This window comes from Phascolarctos cinereus, unplaced genomic scaffold (genome assembly GCF_003287225.1).
Source record: "Phascolarctos cinereus isolate Bilbo 61053 unplaced genomic scaffold, phaCin_HiC Scaffold_2;HRSCAF=192, whole genome shotgun sequence".
In the NCBI taxonomy this organism is placed as follows: domain Eukaryota; kingdom Metazoa; phylum Chordata; class Mammalia; order Diprotodontia; family Phascolarctidae; genus Phascolarctos; species Phascolarctos cinereus.
This window is the reverse complement of record NW_027555625.1, coordinates 301861303-301887024: the sequence shown is the minus strand read 5'-3', so window position 1 is coordinate 301887024 and position 25722 is coordinate 301861303. Positions and strand designations below refer to the sequence as shown.

Genomic DNA, 25722 nt, shown 5'->3' with positions numbered 1-25722 from the left:
TGTTGATATCTTCTCTACTCTAACATATTAATAAATTAAGGGTTTTCCACATATTTTCAAATGTTAACAAAATTATAGATAACTTTCCACTACCAACAGTACTAAGTAATTCTTCACATTTGTAGAATACTTTGTATTTTAAGTTTCACTTATTGCGTCTCACACATTGTGTCTCACTTTTAACATCACAACTGTACTTAAAGTAAGCAGGAAAACTTTTATAGTACTTTAAAGTTTACAAAGTAATTTTTATCTCATTTTACAAATGTTCATTTTACAAATAATGAAATTGAGGCACAAAAAGGGTTTTAACCAAAGTTTACATAGCAAACTTTGATCAGAATTGAAATTAGTCTTACTTCCAACATCACTAATGTGAAAATATGTTTAATAAGAATGTATATATATAGCCTCTATCAGATTGTGTGCCGTCTTGGGGAGGGTGGTGGGGAGGAAGGGGAAGAAAAATTTTAAACTCAAAAGCGTGTGGAAGTGATTGTTCATAAATCAAAATAAATTAATTTATTAAAAAAATTGAAATTAGCACACAAGATTCCAAGTCTGATATTCTCTTCACTAAATCACACTATACATCATGTACTATACTCATTTTCCAAGACTTGGTACTTAAAAGGTAAGCTTCTTATAAAACATTTCTTCTGTTTTGAATAGTATTTATCCTATTACATGAATTCAAAACATCATTTCATAACGTTAATAACAATTATATAAAGAATTATAAAATACAAGTAGCTTAGTCTCAAAAAGAATGGGAACCAATCAGAAAACTTATTTTCCAAGTAAGTTCCACCAATGAATATGTGATATGGTGGAAACAGAAGTGGATTGAGATTTTAAAAACCTGGGTTTGTATTCTAATTTTACTTCTTCCTACCTTGTATGACCTTAGCTAAGTAAGAATTTCTTTATGCCTCAGTTTCCTTCCACAAAATGAAGGAGCTGGACTACGTGATATCTAAAGTCCCTTCCACGTCTGAATTCTATGGTCCATGAATGACTGTGGCCTTTGACAAGTCACTTTCCCTACAACTAAGTTTTTTCATTTGAAAAATTAGATGACCTACCCCTACATCAACCTCAAAGTTATATCTTGATATATGAAACTTTTAAACACCTAGACCAATATGCTAGCTACACAAGTACTCAATAAATGTTAACTGATTAATTTTCCACAAGCTGAAATTTCACTAAGAGAAACAGAGTAGCACAACGTATAGATTATATAGAAAGGCTTTGGACACAAGAAGAACTGGGGTTAAAGTACTACCTCTGACATATACTAATAGCTGTGTGAACATGAACAAGTCACTTAACTTTTCAGCGCCTCAAGCAACTCTTTGAAAGTACCATTTACTATATGCATTAGTAAAGGGAGTTTACCAAACTTAAAGCATCAAACAAGTATTACTACAATAAAACTGAACTTAAGCTCTAATTCAGGTCCACAATTTCAAAGGAAAATACTTTTACTAAAAATATGGTTAACTGCTTTCTCTAAAATATCACAACTGTTAACGTTTACATAATGTTGTAAGGTATACAAAGTACTTTCTTCATTAATACCCTATTCACCAAATAGCGTAAGAATCCATTCCATCATGTTATAGTTGAGGAAACTAAGGCTCAGAGAGGTTAGGGCTACTAAATTTTGGAACTGCAATTCAAACTCAGAACTTTAGACTTCAAGTCCAGCTTTTTTCTTACTGCTACCAGGAAGATTCTCATAAACACCCAGAAGGATTCCAAAAAGGACTTTTGAAGAACCAAAATGAAATATTTTAACTTAATATGATACCTACTTTTCAGTTACAGATTCTGCAGAAGCCCCAGAGATATTCTGACTACTGGAGCCAACCTTCCCTACTTTCTTCACATTCTCCAGAGCTCTTAGTGTGGTGTCAGCACCACGGGGGATTAGCTGGGAAACACTGTTTTCTGTACTTGAAATCCCATTGGTACTTGGAACAAGTTTCCCAGTTGTTTCAGTACTTCCTATGACAGAAATGACATTTCCAGCTGTGGTTGTGACAGTGTTGTTCACACCAACTTTATTCAGGAGAGGAAATGTTCGTACAGTTGCTGTGATCTTTTTGTTCCTTAAACGATACCTGTTTTCAAAAAGAAAAAAGAAAAAACAATGCAAACTATTAACTACCAATTCAAAAACTGTCAAAATCACTAATATTCAACAAAATATCAATTAAAGCAACCACGGGGTATTATGATCTTGGCAAACATGGCAAAAGATGGAAAATTTCAATGTTGAAGGAGCTATGAGACAAACAATGAAGCTGTGAATTGGTCCAAGTGTTTAAAAAATGTGTAACACAAGAAAAGTTACTAAACTGCTCATAATGAATTATAATGCAGTGATCTCATTATGGAGTTTCTTTCCTTAAGGAAGTTAAGCAAAAATAAAAAATACATACATATGAACATATTCACAGTAGTAGTATCTCTAATTTCAAAAATATGAAAATAAAATATGTGCCTAATGATCAGGGAATATCTGAACAAAATATGGTAAGTAAATATAATGAAATAGTATATATTACACTATAAAAAGCAATCAATATGAAGAATTATATAAAATATAGAAAGATTTGCATGATGTAATGCAGTAAAGAAAGCAATGCTAAAAGAACAATATACAAAATGATTACAATATAAATCAAAACAACACTGAAAGGCAACAAAATGTAAGTCAAATACAAAGAGCAATGTTGGTATCAAATGGTAATTTTGTATTTCTCTCCTTTATACCATATTAGCCTGCTAGTTATTACCCATGACATTCCACCTCCTCTCACGCTTTTGTACCAATAGTACCCTGGACTATATTTTTTCCTCCTTCTGTCTGACAGAATATCTAAATTCCTTCCAAGGACATATCATATATCACCTCCTACCTGAGGCTTTCACTAATCCACTACCCTCATTTTCTAGATGTTAGCACTCTCATCTTCCAGAAAGTAATTTGCTTACAGTTGCACTTTGCATTTACTATCTGTGTACACTTTGTATTACCACGTTGACTCTAACATCCTTGAAGGCAGAGACTGTTTTCATTACACCTTGTACATAATAGGCACTTAGTCAACAAACGCTTATTAAGTGCTTAATTATGTGCCGGGCATTGTACTAAGTGCTGGGAAATACAAGGAAAGGCAAAAATATAGCGCATGTAAGGATTCCATATTCTAAAGGGAAAGAGCATGAAAAAAATGTGTACAAATAAGATATATGCTATTCAAGTGAAAGGTAATCTGAGAAGGAAGGCCCAGGGTGGGGGAATGAGGGTTGGTGGACAGGGAGGACTAGAAAAGCAGAAGTTAGAATTTGAGTTGAGCTGAGGATTGAAGGAAAGCAAAGAAGTTATATTAAAATAAAAGGGATTTACTGATCCCTGAAATGCTTAGTGTCCCTGCATATTGCACTACTGAAGGTGAGTATCTTCAGGAAGATCACTGTGAAGATAATTACATCTTAAGTATCCATTTTGTGAACGAAGATGAGGAGATGGAGAAATTCTATGAAGGACTCACTTGGACACTTCAAATTATACCAACACTAATTAACCTTCTATGGCATTAATGTGCAGTGGAGGATGGCAAAAACTATGTTGCAAAACATGGTTCAGAAGGAGAAAAGGTTAGAATACAGAGATGCCTCAAATGCAGACATCATGAATACTTTCTAAATGAAAAAAAAAAGGAAGGTTTTGGACATGATAATCACCAAATAACTTCACAAAATATGAAAGTGATATTTTAATACTGGAAATGACTACAAACAATGAGGTAGTTATTTCTGAAACAGTTATTTGTGTATTGTCATGCCATTGACATGTTAGAAGAAATAAGAATGTATGTCATACAATTAACTACCTAAAATAGTTAACAGATAAAAGAAGATACATTGTCTAGACCGTCATCATTTCATGAAGAAGCTTAACCGCAGTAAAATTCATCACCCAAGAAGGTAAGCAAGAGCCACTTCTTTCAGCACTTATATCTCCTTGCTCAGAGAGAATACAAGCACAGAATTAGAATGTAAACTTATTTATAAGATCTTACATAGCAGAAGGGCAGCTAGGTGGTGCTGTGGATAGAGCATTAGGATTGGAGTCAGGAAAACTCATCTTCCCAAATTCAAATCCGCCCTCAGACATGTACTAGCTATGTGACCCTGGGCAAGTCACTTAACCCTTTTTGCTTTAGTTTCCTCATCTGTAAAATGAGCTGGAGAAGGAAATGGTGAACCACTCCAGTACCTTTGCCAAGAAAACCCCAAATGGGGTCACAAAGAGTCAGACACAACTGAGCAACAAAAGAATGGAATGGTAGAGCAGTATCTCTACTATATACAGCAGTATCACCTTGTAAAACAGGTAGAATAAAAACAAGTTTACAGTCAATGTACCAAGAGACCAAATAAGCAAGATCATGCAGAACTCATTAAAAGATGAAACTAGTAGGACACTGAACTGATAAAAAATGGAAAAGATCTGCGAAGATTTCTGCAACAAACTCTTGGATCCACCAAAAATAATAGAGCTGATCATATTAATACTCTAATATAACAACAGTCTCTGATATGACACATGACAAAGTAGAAATAGCAATATAGAAAACAAAGGATTTTATTAGAAAAATGGGAGTAGTTTTCTACAAATTTATGGAAACCAACAACAGAAAAAAAATGTACCCTACGAGCTATATAATAACCAATCATGACCCCAGTAGACTATTTTTTAATCATGCTTCCTATATTTTGGCAGAGAAGAGACAAACTGAAGAGTAGAATGAGATATACATTTTCAGATATAGAAAATGAGTGAATTTTGTTTTGTGTGACTACACTTACATGTTACAAGAGAGCCTTTTTTTTTGGCTGGGAGGGGGTAGTGGAAGGAGAGAAGACAACTGGCAGGAAATGGAGGGGTAGTGAAAGTGATACTTTAAAAAAGAATGTCGGGAGCAGCTAGGTGGTGCAGTGGATACTGCACCGGCCCTGAAGTCAGGAGGACCTGAGTTCAAATCCGGCCTCAGACCAAACACTTGACACTTACTAGCTGTGTGACCTGGGCAAGTCACTTAACCCCAACTGCCTAAAAAAAGACCCAAAAAAACCCCCAAAAAACAAAAAAAATGTCAATGAATCATTAAAAAACAAAAAACAGAAAATCACAGAATGAAGTTCAGAAAGGGACACAAACAGGGCAGTGTTAGAACTATGCTAAATCTGAAACATTAAGACAAAAAAAAATTCCCAGTCTATACGTATTAGAGATTTAGGGCTTCATATGCAATACTTTTCTTTGTACAGAGAAACGTTCATGTTGTAAAGTTCATTTGTTGAGTTCACGCAATTAAAAAGGAATTTGTTTTAGAAAATTAAGAAAATATGTGTCAAATTTGTAACAAAGCTGAATCCCACAAGACAAAAACAAAAACAGAATAAAACATGAAATAACAGCAGAAAACTGAAATATTACAGCTCCTACTTGGCACAGCCAGCATTATACCACACCACTTGCCAGGTACCATAAAAGGAAGCAGCTTCAAATGCCAGTGTTTTAGGGTCTGAGTGTGGAAAAGGGACGTCCCTGCCCAATTCGCCCACAACAGTAACTCTAAATACCCCACATGAGGCAGAACACAGTAATTCTGTGCAGCCACGTTAGAGAAAAGTATTACAACTTGGGAGGGTTGGGGGAGATGGCAGTACAGAGGGAGCAACAGGGAAGCCCTAGGGACTTCTGTGGCTTAAGGAAAAGGACTTACAACTCCAACGAAGAATAGTGCTCTCTTAACAAGATTTATCCCCAAAAGGGCCTACACATCCTAGTTATGAGAATGCTAAGGATGTCTAACCTTAGAGTCTGGACATCAGATGAAGAGGGAGGAACCAAAGAGTGAGGAGAGAAGTTATAAACAAACTATAAGAAAACAAAAGACTAAAATTCCAAGAAAGCAAAGCACTGCACAAAACTTAGCTTCTAAGGAGGTAAACCAAGAATGAGACTCAAAGACAGAAAAAATAAAATTTTTTAATCAAGAGAGTTACTATTAAACTGAATAATTTATAAACACCACAAATAAGAGAAACACATGAAAGTGCAATTATCAAGAAAAGAAATGAAAAAAAACCTCTTACACTTTTAAGATATTGCTTCAAATAAACAACAAACCATCAAAGGGAAACGTCTTCCTCTCTGTTCCTCACACACAATATTTTTATCTTCTCTCTCCATCACTTTCCACTAGTCATTCCACATGCCTGGAATACATTCCTTCTTAACTTCTGCTTCATAGAATCCCTATTTGCCTTCGGGATATAGCTCAAGCATCACCTTCTACATGAAGTCTTTCTTCATGCAACCCCTAATGTTCTCACTTCCAGACAACCCTGGATTTAACTACTTCATTTATTTCTGTTCCTTTTTTACACACCACACACACACACACACACACACAGAAATAACCCCCCCACACACACTGATATCTATACAATTCTTTTATCTCCCTCATTCGAATGGAAGCTCCTTGGAGAGTAGGAAATTCCATTCTGTGAATTTATATCCCTAGCTCATATCAGAGCAAGTATTTAGTAAAGACTTAATTAAATGAAAAATCATGAAAAGAGGAGAAAAAACTGAATATTCCATATTCATTCCTATGTTCCCCTACAAGTGAATCAAAAACTTTTATGGAAAGGTTAACAGTAGAGAGTTGCTCAAGAAGGAAGAGGAGATAGGAGACAGTGAAGAACTAGAGATGTAATCTCACCAAGCCCAGAGAACAATGGAAGACTGGTAAATTATTTCTTTAGCCTCTTCAAGCAAAGACAACACCATGAAAGATTTCAGTCAAGGAAGGTTCCCCAAAGAACTACCTCAGGAATAAGGAAACAAAGTATTAGATGAAACAAAGATTAAAGAAAACCAAAGAGAAACACCAGAAACCTCTATCTTATGAGGAGTGCACCAGAAAATGGTGCCAAAGCCTCTGGCATCATATAGATAATGACAGCAGGAGAAGGGCAGAGACCCGCACAACCTCCTGGGCAGGGTTAACATGGGAGATGGGATCTTTAGGGACCAGCTCCAAAGACTGGTCTAACCTCTTAATTCTAGCTCACGAGTATGAAAAGAGGCAGGCTTAGGAAGGATGCAGAGCCTGGTCTAGGTTGCTGTTCAGACAGAACTACAGTAGGTGAGATGGAACTAGGACACAGATACCTAATACATAAACATAAAATACATAAATAAGGGAGAAGAGGCATCTGGAATACAAGACAGGGTGGGGATGGGGACAAGTAGAACTAGTCCAACAGAATCTCAACTCCCAAGATTCAGTCAGAAACAGAACCTGGGTGTAGTCACCCTGTCACAGATGGCAAGGGAAGGCAAAGCCCACTTTGGCACAAAATCCCCAATCCAGGAACTGTGAATTAAGATGTGAATAACGAAGGAAAACTAATACAATGAAAAAGTACTATGGGTTAAAATAATCTGAAGAAGAAAACAGTTCTAAATAATTATACTTAGTACCCTATCAAAAACAGTTTGGCCACAAAGAATTCAAAAGTTGATGGAAGAAATGATGTAAGAACTAAATGAGAGATAAAGAATAAAACAACACATTTAGAGGGGAAATACATGGCTTAGAACAAAAAGGTAGAAAACGTTATCCAAGAGTCAGGTCCCCTAAAAAACAGAATGGAGCAATCAGAACTCAGTAGTTCAATGATATCAGAACAAACATAATCATTTTTTTAAATTAAAAGATTAAAAAAAAGACCATGCTAAGTCTTAATTATTAAAAATATGTGACACAAAAAAGAAGGATGAAGAGAGATTGTTGAAGAATCATCAGACTTCTGTGTGACCCTGGGCAAGTCACTAAACCCTGATCACCTCACCAAAAAGCAAAAAAAAAAAAAAAGAATCATCAGACTTGCTAAAACTATGACCAAGCAAAAGAAAAGCTGGATGTCACATTTTAAAAAATCAAAAACTCTACAGAACTATTAGAACTAGAAGGCAAAGTTTAAATATAAAGAATCCAGCAGTCACCACCTGAAATAAATTGCAAATTAAACACATCCAGAATTACTGGTCAAAATCCAGAGCTTACAGATCAAAGAAATAATACTTCCAGCAAAAGAAAGAGATAAAGTACCAAGGAACCACTCAGAACACACAAGATTATGTGGCAAATGCCATGAAGTAAAGGCAACTTTGGACTAGGAAATATCAAAAGTCAGAAGAAGAAAAAAATGTATAAATATGAATAATTTATCTTGCAAAACTTATTATAAAGCTACATAGGGATAAAAAATTGATATTCAAGAACTTCTGTTGAGGAAAAAACAAACAAACAATTGGTTTGAATTTCTGAAACAACCCACAGGAGACAAGAGTAACCTATTAAGATAAATATGTGTGAGCAATTTGAAGGAATAAATAATTATGAAAAATTATCCTAATGACGAGAAGAGACCATTGTCCTTTTATAATCCCATTGACTTAAGGAGTCAAAGAAGGAACATAGAAAGTTGGTATGATTTTGTTTAGCTTTAAGTGAGAAAAATGAGGGGAAAATTAAAATATTAGTGAATAAATGATGGAGAGAACTTACTGTTTATCATAATTGAAATACACTAGAAAATGAGTGTACAAACATGGAGGTGAAGGTGGGGAGATTAAGCATCTCATGAGCCTTATTTTTATCTGAACAAAAGAGTAGATACACATTAAATTAACCAGTATAAGAAAAGGGGGTCAGGATCTATGGATAAGAAAAGAGTTCAGAACCAAATAAAGGTTAAGAGAATAACAGAAGACAAAATGAACAATTCTGACTATATAAAAGTTTTCCACAAAATCAATGTAGCTAAAATTAGAAAGAAAGAAGCTTTCTGGGGAAAAAAATCTTTAAAGCAAGTTTCACTAACAAAGTTCTCACTTCCAAGCTACATAGAGAAATGTTTCAAATTTATAATAAGAGGCATTCTATAACTGATAAATAGTAAAAGAATATGAACAGCCAGTTTTGAGGAAAAAAAAGAAATCCAAGCTATCAATAGCCAAAGGAAGAAAATACTCCAAATCACTAATAAGAGAAATGAAAACTAAAGCAGCTAATGTTTTACCTCATACCTATTTTATTGGCAAAGTAGATAAAAACAGAAACAGATAAATTCTGGAGGAAATGTGAGAAAACAGGTAGAATAACAAATTGTTAATGGAGCTGTGAACTAGTCTAGCCATTCTGAAACCATGTCAAAAAAATTCCTAAACTTCACACATCCTTTGACCCAGCTCTACTACTACTATGTTTATACCTCAGAGAGTTCGAAGAAAGAAGAAAAAACCCTTCATGTACGAAAATATTTAACAGTATCTTTCTGTAGTAGCAAAGAACTAGAAAGTAAGGGGTGTCCATCAACTGGGAAATACCTGTACAAAATATGACACACGAATGTAGCATAATGGCATAGTGCTATCATAAATTATAATAGGCACTGGTTGAAAGGAACCTGGAAAAACTTGTTATGAACCAATATAATGTGAGAACAATCAGGAGAATAACTTAACACAATAATAAAACCACTGTAAAGACAAAGAAGTTTTAAGAATTCTGATCAATGCAATGACAACCACGATTCTGGAGGACTTGTGAATAAACATGCTACCCACCCTCCTTCTCACTGAGATATAATGAACTCAGAGTACAGACTGAGACATATTTTTTTTAGACATCAGCAACAGGGAAATTTGTTTGCTTATTTATAATTGTTAAACGGATTTTGTTTTTCTTTTTCAAAAGGTCAGAAGTTGGAAAAAAGTAGAATTTTGTTAACTGAAAAAATAAAATTTAATTAAAAGAAGAGTAGGAAGGGAATACAAGGAAGCCATTGTTAAGAATAAAATCTCCATGTATAACAAAATATTTATAGCTAGCTGCACTTTTTGTGCTAACAAAAAATTGTAAACAAAGTAGATGTCCATTTATTAGGGAATGGCTAAACAAACTGTGGCACATGAATGTAATGGAATATATTGTGCTATAAGAAACGATGTGTGTGATGAATACAAAGAAGCATGGAAACATCTATATGAATTGATGCAGAGTGAAGTAAGCAGAGCCTAGAAAATATATAAAATAACTACAAAAATGTAAATGAAAAGACAACATACCAAAACAATCAAAAAATACATGTAACAAAATTTTAGAGAACAAGCAGGACTTGAATGAAGAGATATGAGAGAACACTCCCAACCTACCCCATCAGGGAGGTGGGAGGCCCATAAAGCACTGTATACATTTTTAGACTTTTATAATTTATAGTAATCAGTTGTGCTGATTATCTTTTCCTCTTTAAAAAATATTTGTTATGTGGAAAGGTTCACTGGGACAGGAGGGATATCTGGGATAACTATAATGACATAGAAACAGAATACATAAACAAAACTTATTTAAAAAAATAAAATTGGGAAAACGAAAGGGAAGAAGGGAGTTTAAGATAAGGTAGAATGGGAGAGGGAATATTCACAAAGAAAACAAAACAAAAAAAAGCAAATTAAAATGACTCTGAGATTTGACCTTACACCCATCAGATTTGGCAAAGATGACAAAAGTTGAAAATGGCAATTTATTGGAGGGGCTAAAGGAAAGCCATAATACTGAACCATTGGTAGAGCTGTGAAATAGTTCAATTATCAGGAAAACCCTTTGGAACCATATCCAAAATGTCAAACTGTAACATACACTTTGACCCAGCAACAGCAATACTAGGCAAATACCCCAAACAGATTAAAGACATAGGGAAAGCACTCATGTCTACAAAAATACTTACAGCAGCAGTTTTTATTTCAGGAGAAATTTAGAAACAAAGTAGGTGCCCATCAATTGATGAATGGCTGAACAAACTATAGTATGTAAATGTAATGAATATTATTGAGCCAGAAGAAATGATAAACACAAAACATCCTGAGAATATTTGAATGAACGCATACAGGATGAAATGAGAACCAGAACTTACATGATGAACACAATAATTTAAGGGAAATTAACTGACTCCCATCTCTTAGAAGAAACATGACAGATAAGGGGTGAACAATGAGACATTCATTTCTAGAGAGCCAATTTTGATTTGTATCACTTGGCTACATTTATTTGTCATAAGGGAAGATTCTCTCTTGGGGAAGGAGAAGCAGGGATGAGTTAGTGAGTAATGAGAGAAATGTTAATCACCAAAAAGTATTAATAGAATATTAAAATACACAATTAGAAAAAAAGTTCAGAAAATAAATATAGAAATCTTATTACTACTGTGTTAAGTCTAAAATACATTTTTAGAAAAACTGTAACAAAAGTGAATGGTTTCATAGAGTTCATTTTTCTTCTTTGTATACTGAAATGGTTATGTTTAAATTAATAATGAAAGAGGAAAATTTTTTAAAAACTAGAGTGGGGTGCTATAGAATAAAAGAAATGTTAAAGAGATTGAGAATAGAAGATAGGTCAAAAGAGACTGAGATGGCAATTAGAAGATAGGTCTGACTTCAGAAAGGGAAATGCAGTACAGGTGAAAACAGGTCCATGGTGAGAGGTAAGGGTGAGGGATGAGAAGAAGCTATCTGTGATAGAAGACAACATTATAATGGACTTTATCAGGAGAAAATGGGCACAATAACAGAGTACTTCTCTGAGTAAGGGCCGTATCACCTCCAATAATAAATATCACCCCAGCACAGGAGAAAGAGGGGACTCTAGAAATAGCCAGCACCAAAGATAATATATATGTATGTCTATGTGTGTCTGTGTGTGTCGTGGCAGGGGTGAGGTGAGACAGAGGTTGTGTATGGATCAAAATATAAGCTAACCTAGCCTTAGGAATAGTAAAGAAACATGGTAAAGGCAAGAGATAGAGTCAGATCTCATGATTTAGAATTCAATGACTGCTAACACATGATAATGTTTCATGAACTGACATTTCTAAAATTGAAGCACAAAAAAAGAAGTCAAAATAGAATCAAAAGAAAAAAATAAACATACAAGAAGTAATGAAGTATTGGGACAGAACAAAAGCTAAAAACTAGAATAATGTCAAAATAGGAAAGAAGAAGAATAAATTTGGAGTGCTAGAAGCTCCACCTGGGAGAAAAGAAATCAGAATAGCCTAGAAGGGATACAAATAAGAAGAAAGACAAAGTAAATTAGACCCTCCTGGAAAAGTTCAAAAAAAAATGCTGCTTATTTTAAGAGGTTGGGGCACAGGGGAGAAGGCAAAATTTTGAATTACAGCTAGGACAGGGAAGGAGGAAGAAGGGAAAGAGAGCAAAGAGGTGGGGGGGAGGGGATTAAGAATTTGATTCAAGGAACTTGGGACAGGAAAGGTACATAGGAACAGCAAGGTGAGCTTATGGGAACAGTCTACCACTGCAGCAAAAGAAGTAAAACTAATGCAAGGGGAAAAGTGCTAACTTAAGAGGAAGAGTATGAAATTAAATAAAAAATAAACTGAGGAAGACATAACCCTAATTATCAGAACCTAAAACGTAACTGGATGGCAGAATGGATAAGAAAACAGAATGTAACAATTTTCTGCAAATACTTACAAAGCAAAAATGTCAGACTACCTAAAACAGGGGAACTACATTAAATATAATTAAGCATTAATAAGAGTAAACATATATTCACCAAAAGGCATTGCTTGTAAATTCACAAATGAAAAGTTAATTAAAGGGTTAAAAAAAAAAGATAGGTTTTAACGTAATAATTGCAGATTAAAATGTTCCTCTCTCAATGCAGAATAAAACTGTCATAAAGATGAACAGAAAGAAAAATATAGAACTGAACAGACTGTAGAAGTTCTATTTAAAAGACTTACGGAGTTTTAAAATTTTCTTTTTAAAATTCAATTATCAACAATCACAACACCTCAAAACATGATGAATATGGGAATAGCCTGTACAAGAAATAGAACTACGCCACATTTTGGATTTATATAATTAAGACGGGTATTAACAAAATGGTACTTTTTTCCCCCTCCTTCCCCCTCTCCCCCCATGCAACTTTTAAAATACTTTATCAATTTTATCACTGAATGGGAAAATTAAAGAACATATTTATTTTGCAGCATCACATGATACTTTTACAAAAACAGACTCTGTGTTGTTGGGTTACAAAGAATATACATATATGATAAGGCAAAAATATTAATACCATACTTTACAGATCATAACCCAATAAAATACCCACTAATACAAGGAATACAAGCAAAAGATACAAACCAAAATGGAGACTTAATAATGGCATCCTGAATTATGACTGGCTCAAAGAACAAATCATAGAAACAATTAACAACTATGTGAAAGAGAACGATAATGATGAGACAACATACCAAAATTTTGGGGGTGCAGCTAAAGCAGTCCTCAGAGGAAAAATTATATCTCTGAAAACATACATTAACAAAATAGAAAAAGAGAGGATTAATAAACTGAGTATTCAATTTAAAAAACTAGAGAACCAACAAATTAACAAACAAAATAAGCACAAAAGAAGAAATCTTGAAAATTAAAGAGATTGAAAAGACAACAGAAATGATAAACTAAAAGCTGATTCTTTGAAGAGCCAAACTAAACTGATAAACATTTAGCTAACATCATAAAGAAAATTACATTATTAAAAATTTAAACAAGCTAAGTGAATTCAAAACAAAGTAATAAACATAATTACTTGAAACTACCGTTGACAATTATAGGCTAGCAAAAACTAAGAATTTTTTAAATGGATGATTACCTACAAAAATATGAAATACCCAAATTAACAAAACATGAAAGAGAAATCCTAAACAACAGAACTTTCACAAAGCAAAACTGAACATATCAATGGAGCCATGAAAAGAAAAAAACATTGGCCAGGTGGATTTACAAGTAAATTGTATCAATCAATTTAAATCAATTTATACCTATGCTATATGTTATTCTCAATAATTAAGAAGCACTCTATAAAACTCCTTTCTGAAAAATAAGGTTCTATGACTAAATCTGGGCAGAATAAAGCAGAGAAAGGGAACTATAAACCAATTTTCATTAATGAATATTGATGCAAATTTTTTTAAATCCCAAAAAAAATTACTATAACTAATACATCCAAAAATAATTATTATGACCAAATTAGATTGGTATGCAGGATAACTTAGTGTTAGGAAAAGAATTAACGTAATTCTAATAAAAATAACTTCCTCAAACTACATTTTTAAATCAAACATGAAAAAATACTTTGACAAACTACAACACTAATTTATGCTGAAAACTCTAAAAAGCTAAGGAACAAAAAGGCCATTTCCAAATGTAATAAGTCTATTCCTGAAACAAAAAAACTAGAATTTTTTGAAATACAGAAACACAAGAAGTTTTTGTAGTTATAAAGCAAGGATATCTATCTTCTCTCCTTTCTCTTTTATGACAGTTTCTAGAAATGATAGCAAAAGCAAAAAGACAAAAGAAAGGAACAAAAGGGATAAACATCATCAACAGGAAATCAAATTACGCGTTAACATACAACATAGCGGTTTACTGAAAAAAAATTCAGAATCAGCAAAGAATCTGAGACAAACAAGAGCTCCAGTAAAGTGGCAGTATATAAACCCACAAAATTTATCAGCATTTATACACAGAAATAACAAAAATCAGAAGGAAATATTAACCAATTGACAAGCATTTATAAGCACCTACTATATGACAGGAACTGTGCTAAGTGCTAGGGTTAAAAAGACAAAAATGAAACAGTCTCTGTCCTAAAGTAATAGAAACTGTACAAAATATCTGAGAGTCAACTTACCAAGTGACACTCAAGATTTATATGGAAAACATTTCATTCTTTAAATAGAATTATGACCTACTAATTGTATCCATATTTATCAATATAATTGGGCTATACCAATGTAATAAAAATAAGCAAAACCCTGAAACAAACAAACTTAACAGACCAATGTCTGACAGACCCAAGAGCATTGATTACTTGGTCAAGTACTACCTCCCTATTCAGCAAGAACTATTAGGAGAACTGAAAAGCTCTTTGGTGAAAAATAGGTTTGGAACAACACTTTTACACTAAATATCAAATGCCAAGTGGAGAGGACATCTAAATATAAAAGGTCACATTGTTTTTTAAATTGAGAGGAAAAGGGACAGGGAGGTACATTTCACACAGGAGGAGTTCTTAACCAAATAAAGATTAAAAAGACTACAAAAAAAAATTTCAGTGAAATGAAACTGGAAACTTGTAAGAACAAAAATCAATGAAGCAAGGAAAAAGGAAGTTTATTGTATGGGGAAAATGGTTTGTATCAAATAGCCAAAGAACTAAAATTCAAGATACGAGGATATTAACACAAACATACTAGAACAAGAGTTATTTCCCAATAGATAAGTCAAAGGAAACAAACAGCTAACAAACTAAGAATCAAAGACTATTAACAACCATATGAAAGAGTGTTCCAAATCATTAATAAAGAGAAATGAAAATTAAAATAGCTAAGGTTTTACCTCACATCCAAAGTGGCAGAAATAGCAAAAGATCGAAATAGTCAATGATGGAGAGGCTAGAGAAGGAAAGCCATGTTTATATACTACTAATGGAGCTCTTAAATGGTCAAACCATTTGGAGAAATAATTTAGATATTTTTTTTAATGCCTAAAATATTTCTATGCTTTAACCCAGGGATGACATGCTGGGCACACACATATCCTAAGGATATCAAAGACAGAAAAGAAGTTTACATATAAACCAAAATATGCAAAAGAGCACTTTTTAAGGCAGCAAAATAACTGGAAACGAAGTGCTCAACGATTGGGTAATGGGTAAACAAATTTTGGTACATAACAGCAAAGAACTAGCATATAAGAAACAACAAATATGAGGAATTCAGAGTAACAAGGGTAGAATAAAACGATGCAAAATGAAGCACAACCGAGAAAATAATACAACATAACAAATGCATGTAAAAATAAAAATTTAAAAATGAACTGTCAAAAAAAAGGTAAATATCCTTAATGACTATCAAAGCATAAATGCAAAAAACAACAAAATGAACTGAAGATAATGTAATTACGACATACAAAGATAGACCTAGAAAAGTGATAAAAAAAAAACACTTTATTCCTTTTGCTAAATGGGTGTGAAATGTTTCATATGCTGTTAAGGTACAACTGATTTGTTGGTTGCTTTGCTAAAAAGTTGAGTTTTTTAAAATATTTGTTGCAAGGAAAGACTCACTGGATAAAAGAGTCTCGAAGTGATATGGGAAATTAATATGACGTAAAAGTGAAAGGCATCAATAAAGCTTTTAAGAAAATCAAAAGAAAACAAAGATGTGAAGAGTTGGAGCAGATCAAGAAAAGGCAGAGTAGACCTTTCTTTGCTGCTGGGGGAAAAAAATCACATATTTCATTATTTTAAAAAAAACGTGAATGAGAAAATTTTAGTATTGATCCATATTGCCTACTTTCCCACCTCTACAAGGTCTTTTTTTTTAAATAATTTACTCACAGACATATCAAAGGCATCCCTGGAGATATGAGAAGGAAACAGGTAGCCTTTTAAAAATATATGGCGAACTACTTCTTTCAGTTACACAAGTGAGTGAAAGGTATAAAAAATACAAGATCTCATTGCCCTTACTGTCTAACTATAAAAAAGTTATTGTATTCTATGGAGAAAATATTTTAAAAGCTCTCCAACAAAATTTCTTCTAAAAATATAAAAATTACACAAGATTTTTTGAAAGACTAAATAGAAATAACTTTATTTGGTGATCATTAATATCAACAGAGGGATAAAACACAGAGCTATATGCTTGCCAAAATTGTTTGTCACTGTCATGAAAGATGCACAACAAAATACAAATGGAAAAAGGATTTCCTATGGAATTTAAGATGAAGTCCTCCAGATGATCTTGTTTACAGATGATGTTATATTGATTATATTAATCCTGGAGAAACTGCATGGCTTTCTAAAATGAGATTTATAACCACTCTGAAGAGTTTGGTCTACCTCTCCTTCACATAAGAAAAAAGGAAATGGATAAAGAATACCCATTATCCAAATGAAGATATAAGATTAGAAGGAAAAACTACATAGCTTGTTCACATGGCTTAGATATGAGAATAGGCAATGAAATGAGCCCAAAATTGAAAAGGAAGAAAGTGGGCTGAAATGCCTTCAGAAAATTGTGTGTGAATTTGATGTCCTTTTAATACTCTTCTGATGATGTTGTATGTCTGCAAGTCAGAGAAAATCAGTCTTAAAAATTAAAGTTGTGTGTCACTCAAGGAGCAATGGAGAGCTGTATCATGGTCTCACGAGTTTCCCATAGCTTCAACTACCACCTCTTTGCTCTCTGACATCTACATATTCAGTCCCAGACTATCCCTTGACCTCCGAGTTCCACATCAACATTATGTGCTTATTATATACATCTCTAACTGGATATTCCATGAACATATAAAACTCAGCGAGTCAGAAACATAATTTATCATCTTTTCTCTAAAACCCACATTCTTCTTCCTACCGTCCTAATTTCTACTGAGGGCCCTACAATTCTAATCAGCAAGACCTGGAGTCATCCTCACTCTGCACTTTCACTCCCTCTTTATATCTAATGTCTTCATTCTACCTCCCTAATAACTCTTACATCCATACCTTTTCTCTACTCACATGACCACCACCCTAATTCAAGAATTTCATCACTTCTTGCCAAGACTATTATAACAGCTTCCTAACTGCTCTCCAATCCATCTTCCACACAGCCTGCCAAATTAATATTTCTAAACTTTAAGTCTAATAATGCCACTCCACTGCTCAAAAAGCTTCAGGAACTACAGGATACAATACAAACTTGGCTTAACACAAAACTGTTCAAAATCTGGCTCTAGCTTAAACTTTACAAATTTATTTTATATTATTTCCTCTCACATACTGTGAAGGCAGAAAAGTAATCACAAATGCATCTTTCCTCATCTCATTAACTCGTGCAGCCACCACCTTAGGGTCCTCATCACCTCTCACCAGGTCTACTATGAAGAGCCTCCCAATCGGCCTCCCTGACCCAAGACTGTCCACATCTAATTCATCCTCTCATAGCTGCCAAAGAGATTTTCCTTAAGGTCAAGTATGACAATAGCAGTGCTCTACTCAATAAAGTCAATGGCTCCATGATGATTTTGAGATCAAATATAAACTCTTCTTTCAGACATTCACAACCGAACTCCCAAATCTTTGTTAGCTTCATCATGTTATTCACCCTCAAGAACCTAGCTATATTGATCTTCCTAAAAATGATCATAACATTCCCCTATTTCATAAACTTCAGTAACTTCCTGTTGCCTCCAGGATCAAATGTAAAATCTTCAGCCTTTCAAATCTTTCAAAATTAGCCCCTTCCTACTTTTCCAGTCTTTTTATACCTTACTTTCCTCCACAAACTTTGCATTCCAGTAACACAGAAACAGAAATAGATCCCTCCTCAGCAGACTTAGAAAACCATAAATTAACATTATTTATTTTGTATTTTAAACATTTCCCAATTATATTTTAATCTTAATTCATCCCACACTGCCTGCCAGGAGTCTGAGAACTTTGGTCTAGCCAAACTGACCTTCTTGTTGTTTTTTCCATAGGTTACCATCTCTGTTTTGTCCTAGAATACCCCTCCTTTTCACTGCCGTTTCATAGAACAATTACCTTCAAATACTCAGCTCAAGCAGTAATTCCTACATAAAGCCCTTCCTCATTCCCCCAATTGCTAAATGCCTTCTCTACTGACACAATGTTGTATTTATTTTCTACTTATTCTATGTATTCTTATATGTGTACCTGCTGTCAACCCCAAAAGAAAGTAAACTTCTTGAGCAGGGGCTGTTTCAATTTTTGTCTTTGTATTCCCAACATCTATAAATAGTTCCTGGCACACAGTAAATACTTAACAAATGGTTGTTTATTGAAATAATTGAAGAGGTCAGGAAGAAAGTACATGGGAGCCAGCAAAATATAAAAGGAACCCTTATTTTACTGATAGGAGAGCAATGTGGAATATCTGCATTTATTTGCTGGCATACTACTTATGTATTTCAGAGTTTATTCAACAGACTATGGCTTTAGAATATATTGAGCAGCATATCAGGGATAGTAAGGTGGTGATGGGGACAGAACAAATAGGACTGAAAGGGATTTCTTCCAGGCTTCCACTGGAAGACAAAAACTAGACAGGACCCTTGAACAGTTCAAGTATACCTTCTAGGCCAGGCTACCTGTATGACAATGAAACCTGGGTTGACAACTAAACCCTAGAGCTTCACCAATTTTGCATTATAACTCTAGAAGATCATATGCCAAGTCACATGTTACCTAAGTTGGTGGAAGGAATCTTCAAATCAACAAAAAATCACAGACTCTTTATATAATTCCTTGAATGAGAAACTTGCCCATGTTTAACTTAATGGGAATGCTGGCCCTGGATCAACTATGGTACCAAGGTACAGAGAGCAATAGAAAAAAGGTTCCAATATGCTTCTGACATTCATTTCATTTAATTATTTGGCAAACAGAAATTTAGCAATTTAAAGCACTTACAAAATGAGACTATCTGCATCCTCTAAATTTGTTACAAAATCAATAAATGGATTGTTATATTTCTATAAGTCAATACACTGAACCACCATAAGGTAAAATTCTCATACTTACTTTTCAAGCTCTTCCTGAGAATGAGCAAACGTACAATTTGTTCCTCGTGGGCATCCCCCCTGCTGTCGCAGATCTCGGCACATACTAGTTTTATATTTGCTATTTGGCTGAGGCTAAAAAAGAAAAATAAAAGTGACTGCATTTGAGATGCCAATACTGTTTAAATTTATAGAAAAGGAAAAACTAGCTATTATTCATGCCTGGATGTTAAGCTCTTTCAAATCATACCCTTAGCTATGTCTTCTCATTAGATAAGTAAACTGCTCAGTTTGCCTATAACTAGGTGACTACAAGAGAAGTCCCACACTGTGCAGTACAGCAACCATTACAGACAATCTTTTGTGGATTAACTGAAATTGGTTCAAATGTCCTAACTATGCACTGAGAAGAAAATAATAAGATGATTCTCACCAATGTTAAGGAGGACCACTTCTTTATCAACTTAAAAGTTCTCTACTGCTATCAAAACAAAATATTTAACATTTAAGAACTAAGCCTAGAATTTATAAAAGATGCTATAAAAGAAAAACATTTCCAAATATTTTTATTTGAACATGACATATGCAGACTGCCAGGCTGATTGCTTAGAAAAACTACTGGACCTCCTCAATGAGACTCATGGTTGCTTGAAAGAGTTTGGACTGCTCACCAAAACTGGGGAAAAAGAGAGATGAAGAACACGTTGCCAAGTTATAACAGGCAATTGGACAGATACATGTGAGTTAGTTATCTGGGACAGCTACTATATATAGACAAGGGGCTGGACTCAAAGGCAAAAAGAAGAAAAGAAACAATCATAAATATGAAACTGCATGGCATTTTCAATTATTCAGAGCTGACAACAATAAAAGCACACATTATAAATATGAGTATTCTTTCAGGTTATATGACATGGCTGTGAATTTTGAAATTCATTTAAGTTCAACAAATATTTATCAAGCACCTACTAGATGTAGGACACTATCAATCAACTAACATTTACATTTATTAATCACCTACTATGTGCCAGGCACTGTGCTAAGTGCTAGGGACACAAAGAAGGGCAAAAGAACAGTCACTGCCTTCAAGGAATTAAGACTAAAGGGGAAACAACATGTAAACAATTATATGTAAACAAGACATGTACTGGATAAAATGGGTGCATTCTCAAAGTAAAGATACAAATATTAAGAAATGCTGGGACAGGTTTCTTACAGAAGGTGGGACTTTAGCTGAGATTTGAAGGACAGGGAAGCTAGGAAACAGAAATGGGTAAGAAGAGTATTGTAGGCATAATGCATTGCCAGTGAAAGTACCTAGAATTAAGAGATGGAGTGTCTCACGTGAAGAACAACAAGATTAGTGTTACTGGAATGCAGATTATATGGAGGGAAGTAAGGTATAAAAAGACTGGAAAAGTAGGAAGGGGCTAATTTTGAAGGATCTGAAAGGCAGAAGATTTTATATTTGATCCTGGAGGCAACAGGAGTCACTGAAGTTTATGGAATAGGGGAATGTTATAATCATTTTTAGGAAGATCAATTGCTAGCAGAGCAAGGACTAGAGGGAGAAGAGACTTAAGGCAAGAGGACTAAATAGTGTTGTTGTTGTTCAGTTGTTTCAGTCATGTCAGACACTCCATGACTCCATTTTGGGGCTTTCTGGGCTAAGATACTGGAGCGTCATTTCCTTTTCCAGCTCATTTTACAGATGAGGAACTGAGGCAAATAGGGTCACAAATAGGGTCACATGGCTAGTAAACGTCTAAATAGTAGGCTATTACAATACTTCAGGTGTAAAAGGTGAAAAGAGGGACAACAAAAGTGAAATGAGACAGAGAGTCCATATCCTCAAGGAGTTTCTAATCTAATAAGAGCAACAAAACATAAACAAAAATAACTATCATAAAATTAGAATATGATACCTAGGTAAGAAGGGTACAAACTGCTACAAGTAAAAGTAAGGATCACTAGAAGTTGGGTACTCACTTGTCAATTTAAGTGTCTAACTACCTTTCATGGTTTAAAGCTATAGGCTTAATAAAATCCACTGATTTATATATGTTGCTATGTTAAATGTTAATAAACACTTATTAAATGCCTACTATATGCCAGAAACTGTACTAAGCTCAAGAGATACAAAAAGAGGCACAAGACAGTCCCTGTCCTCGAGAAGCTTGCAATTTATGGTATAGTACAAGAAACAACAATGGAGAAATCCAAACAAAATACTACAGGAAAATAGAAAAAGGAGAGAACACTTTTACACTTTCACTGGGGGCATCAGCAAAGGCCAGAAAATGTTACCTGGGGTGAATGCTGAAGAACTACGAGGATTTCAACAAACACAGAAGAAGGATGGCATTCTAAGAATATAAGACAATTTGTGTGAATTCAGAGACAGAAGATAGCAGGATAAGATAGAATAAAAGGTAGATGGCTGGAACACAGAGCATATTTTGTTCAATTCTTGGTGCCAGTTTAAGAACAAGAGTGATAAGCTAGACATTGTCCATAAGAGGGCAACTGGTTTCTCTAATGACTTCAATATCTGGCTACTAGTGACTGTGAAATACATATTGACACTCCTTCAAAAATCCTAACTGCTTCTTTCCTCAACATGTGTACTTACTATGACCTACTCCTCTACTCAACCTCAATCACACAAAAATATAGTCACTCTTTATCTTGCCATCACCCACAAACACACCACCTCTACATTCAAGAACTCTGAAATCCCTTCATTCAACCATAATCTATTTGCATTCCACCTCTCCTTCTTGCCTTCTTTTATCACAACCTACTCTTTAAACACACTGTGACCTCTAATTCCTTGACCACTCACAGCTCCTTCCTATGCCATTATTCCTGCACCAGCTACTCTCTTTCCCTCTTCTAGAATCCTTGATGAACCAGTTCTACTAGACACTGTCCTTTTAAGTCCCTGGCTCCCTTATACAGTCAACTGCACCTGCCAAGCCTCACCCCTGGATGACTTTCATCATCCACTGCCTTTGCTCGTACATATATATATGTTGCTGAATGAAGGTAGAGAAAATCATCCAACCATTCTGACTGAGTGCACTACAAATTTTATGTTATACAACCTCTACTGGACCCTCACTACTGCTAGGCAATCTTTCTACATCTCCCTAAACTACTCATTATCCCATTCTCCACAGCAGCTATTCCAAACCTATTACACCTCCCATGGTTTCCCTCCCCTCACTCTAAAACAAACAGGATATATTAAGAGGGTGAGGGGGAACAACATCCTACGCTAAGAATACCTACATGAGGAAATCCAGAAACCTGGGGGATAATTATGATGGAGGGGATTTAGATCAATGAAGAGAGGAACAAAAACAACAATACTGTTATAAGAGCATAACACTGATCACCCAGACAAGAGGAACAATTAGCATTTGGGAAACTTCACACACTAGATGTGGGAATATGACACTACAGCAACGGAGACCTCAATAACCCAAAGCTTTCTCCTTTCAAAAGCAGAGTAGCTAATAAATGTGTTACCTGACTTAGTGATAATTTCATCCATTAAAAGGTAGAGGAACCAACAAGAGAAATTTCTATTCTGGATGAGATGCTGACCAATGAGAAAGAATAGTTGCTAAAGTAGAAATAAAAGGAAAAGTAGGCATATACCATGAGGAAATCAATGATAGAAAGATCCAGTATATGCCAAGATATTTATAGTAATATGTTTTGTACTAGCAAAGAAATAGAAACAAACTAGATGATGCCTACTGATTGAAGAATGGCTAAATAAATTACAGTATTCCACCAGTACCATCAAGACAACAAGAGGGAAAAAAAGGAAGCATGCTGGGTAGACCCTCTATTGTCAAAATTTTGGGAAATCATGAATGATTTACACAAGACAAGAAGGATGGAAGAACTGCAATTGCATTGGTTGCAAGCTTCTGAATTAATGAGATCAAAGATCTATTTAATTAAGTACATGAATATAATGAAATATCACTTTGCTGTAAGAAACAGTGAATATAAAGAACAAAGGTAGACAGATTTATATGAACAGATGCAAAGTGGAATAAACAGACTCAAGAAAATAATATATACAATGACTACAATAACATAAATGGAAAGAACAATAATAAAAATACCATGTAATTACAATAACCAAGTTAGACTCTGAAGAAGAGATATGAGAATCTTTCATTGCAGAGGTAAAGGAACATAGTGCATAGAGGTTGAATATAGCACATATCCTTATTCATGTGTTGGTTAGTTTTGGTGAATTATTATTTTCTTTTTTTAAAAAAAATTCTTCACTATATGGGATAGATCTTTGGGAGGGGGGGTATACGTTGGGAATATTAAGGTTATAAAAACATATTAATAAAAATAAGACCAAAGAAATAATGGAAAGTTGTTTGGGTTTTTTTTTTGGGGGGGTTGATGCATCAGAGTTTATTATAGAGGAGAAACAATGCATAGTTTCACATGTATCTTAGATTTTGGGAAAAACAGGTTTCAAAGCAAAAAGGTAAGTAGGAGCCAAAGGCCAAATATTTTACAGGGGAAATTAGCCCAAGACAAATGGCTAGCTCTCAAGAACACAATTCTACAGTTATAAGCAGAAATTATTCCTGCTGGATACAAAGAGTGTGCTGTTTTTTGCAGAAGGAAAAAAATGGAAAATAAAGATGTTGATAACCATTGACAAAAGAGTGGCTGAACAAACTGCGCTAAATAGCATAATGGAATTATATCTTAATCTTATTGTAACACACAAAATGGCAAACAGCAATTCAGAAAGACATGGAAAGACTGGCATAAATTGATGGAGAGTGAAAATAAGCAGAAAAAGGACAACATTATATTCAATGAGCACAATAGCATAAATTAAAACATTAAAAAGCAGTCAATCGCAATTTAATTGTAATGGACTATCTTGTTTCTAAAGAACAGCTATTTCCCTCTCAGTACAGGACTAGAAATCTACTGAAGCAGAATACTAAATAGTCAGATACAGTTATGCCATCAACTAATTTTGCTTAACTATTATCTTTCTACAAGTGAGAATTAAATGGGGGATCTGGATGGTGGTGGAGGTACTGGGAAATGACTATGACATAAAAAAAGAAAAGATATCAACAAAACTTAAAGAAGAAAAAAGGGTGTCTACGTGAAGAGACCAATGGGGAGAGGGAGTGAACTCATAAGCAAACTCAGGCTTTCAAAAAAGATACACACACACACACACACACACAGAGGCATGTATGTATGCATATGTATATAAGATACCTATGTCCATCCTATATATATATCCTATATAATGATATATATGTGATATGTGTATGTGTATATGAATGAAACAAATAACTGAGGAGGAACACTACCAGAGTTTTATAAAAATTATATCAAATGTACTAAAGGCCAGAAAAAAAATGAGGTTGGCAATGAGTCTAAGGGCAGCCAAAAGTGTTTTTAAGCTATGAGCAGGTAAGAGCAGGATCAAAGGCATAGGGAACTGCTCAAAGTATAAGGGATAACAAGTGATGGTAGAAGGCTGACTCATCTCCTAGTTTTCTTCTGTTTACTTTTTTCCCCTTCAAAGTAGAATGATCAATAGATAGGGAAAGAGAAAAAAAATCATTAAAAACTTAAACTATACAGAGACAGCCATCTATCTGCACTCACTGAGTTTAAGTCACCAAGCCTAGACAAATTTTTATGTGATTATGACGATGAACTGCTAAGATTTCAAAGATCAATGATCCTTGAAAGATCTTGAAAATAAGAATACTCTGAAAAGGCAAACATTCCAATTTTCAAAAAAGGGGAAGAAAGTAGAACTTGACAACTACACACCAATGAATGAGCTTTACCTTTTACCGGAGGGAAAATTCTAGAACATATTATTAAGAAACCGGTTTGAACAACTTGAAGGAGCAATGATCACTAAAACATGGCTTCAT

At 34.4% G+C, this 25722-nt stretch overlaps 1 protein-coding gene across 6 annotated transcripts in view; it reads right to left on the bottom strand.

Moving 5' to 3' along the window:
* The window catches only part of RC3H2 (ring finger and CCCH-type domains 2), a 61714-nt gene that overhangs the window by 12060 nt on the left and 23932 nt on the right, over positions 1-25722 (bottom strand). For 3 of the 6 annotated variants that reach the window (XM_020967549.2, XM_078150138.1, XM_020967546.2), the window contains exons 9-11: positions 19782-19894; positions 13438-13488; positions 1821-2129 (exon numbers count right to left, since the gene is read on the bottom strand). In XM_020967549.2, coding sequence (XP_020823208.1) covers positions 1821-2129; positions 13438-13488; positions 19782-19894 — 473 coding nt within the window. The remainder of the gene's footprint in view (positions 1-1820; positions 2130-13437; positions 13489-19781; positions 19895-25722) is intronic. The other 3 variants (XM_078150139.1, XM_078150140.1, XM_020967548.2) reach the window with 1 other exon arrangement.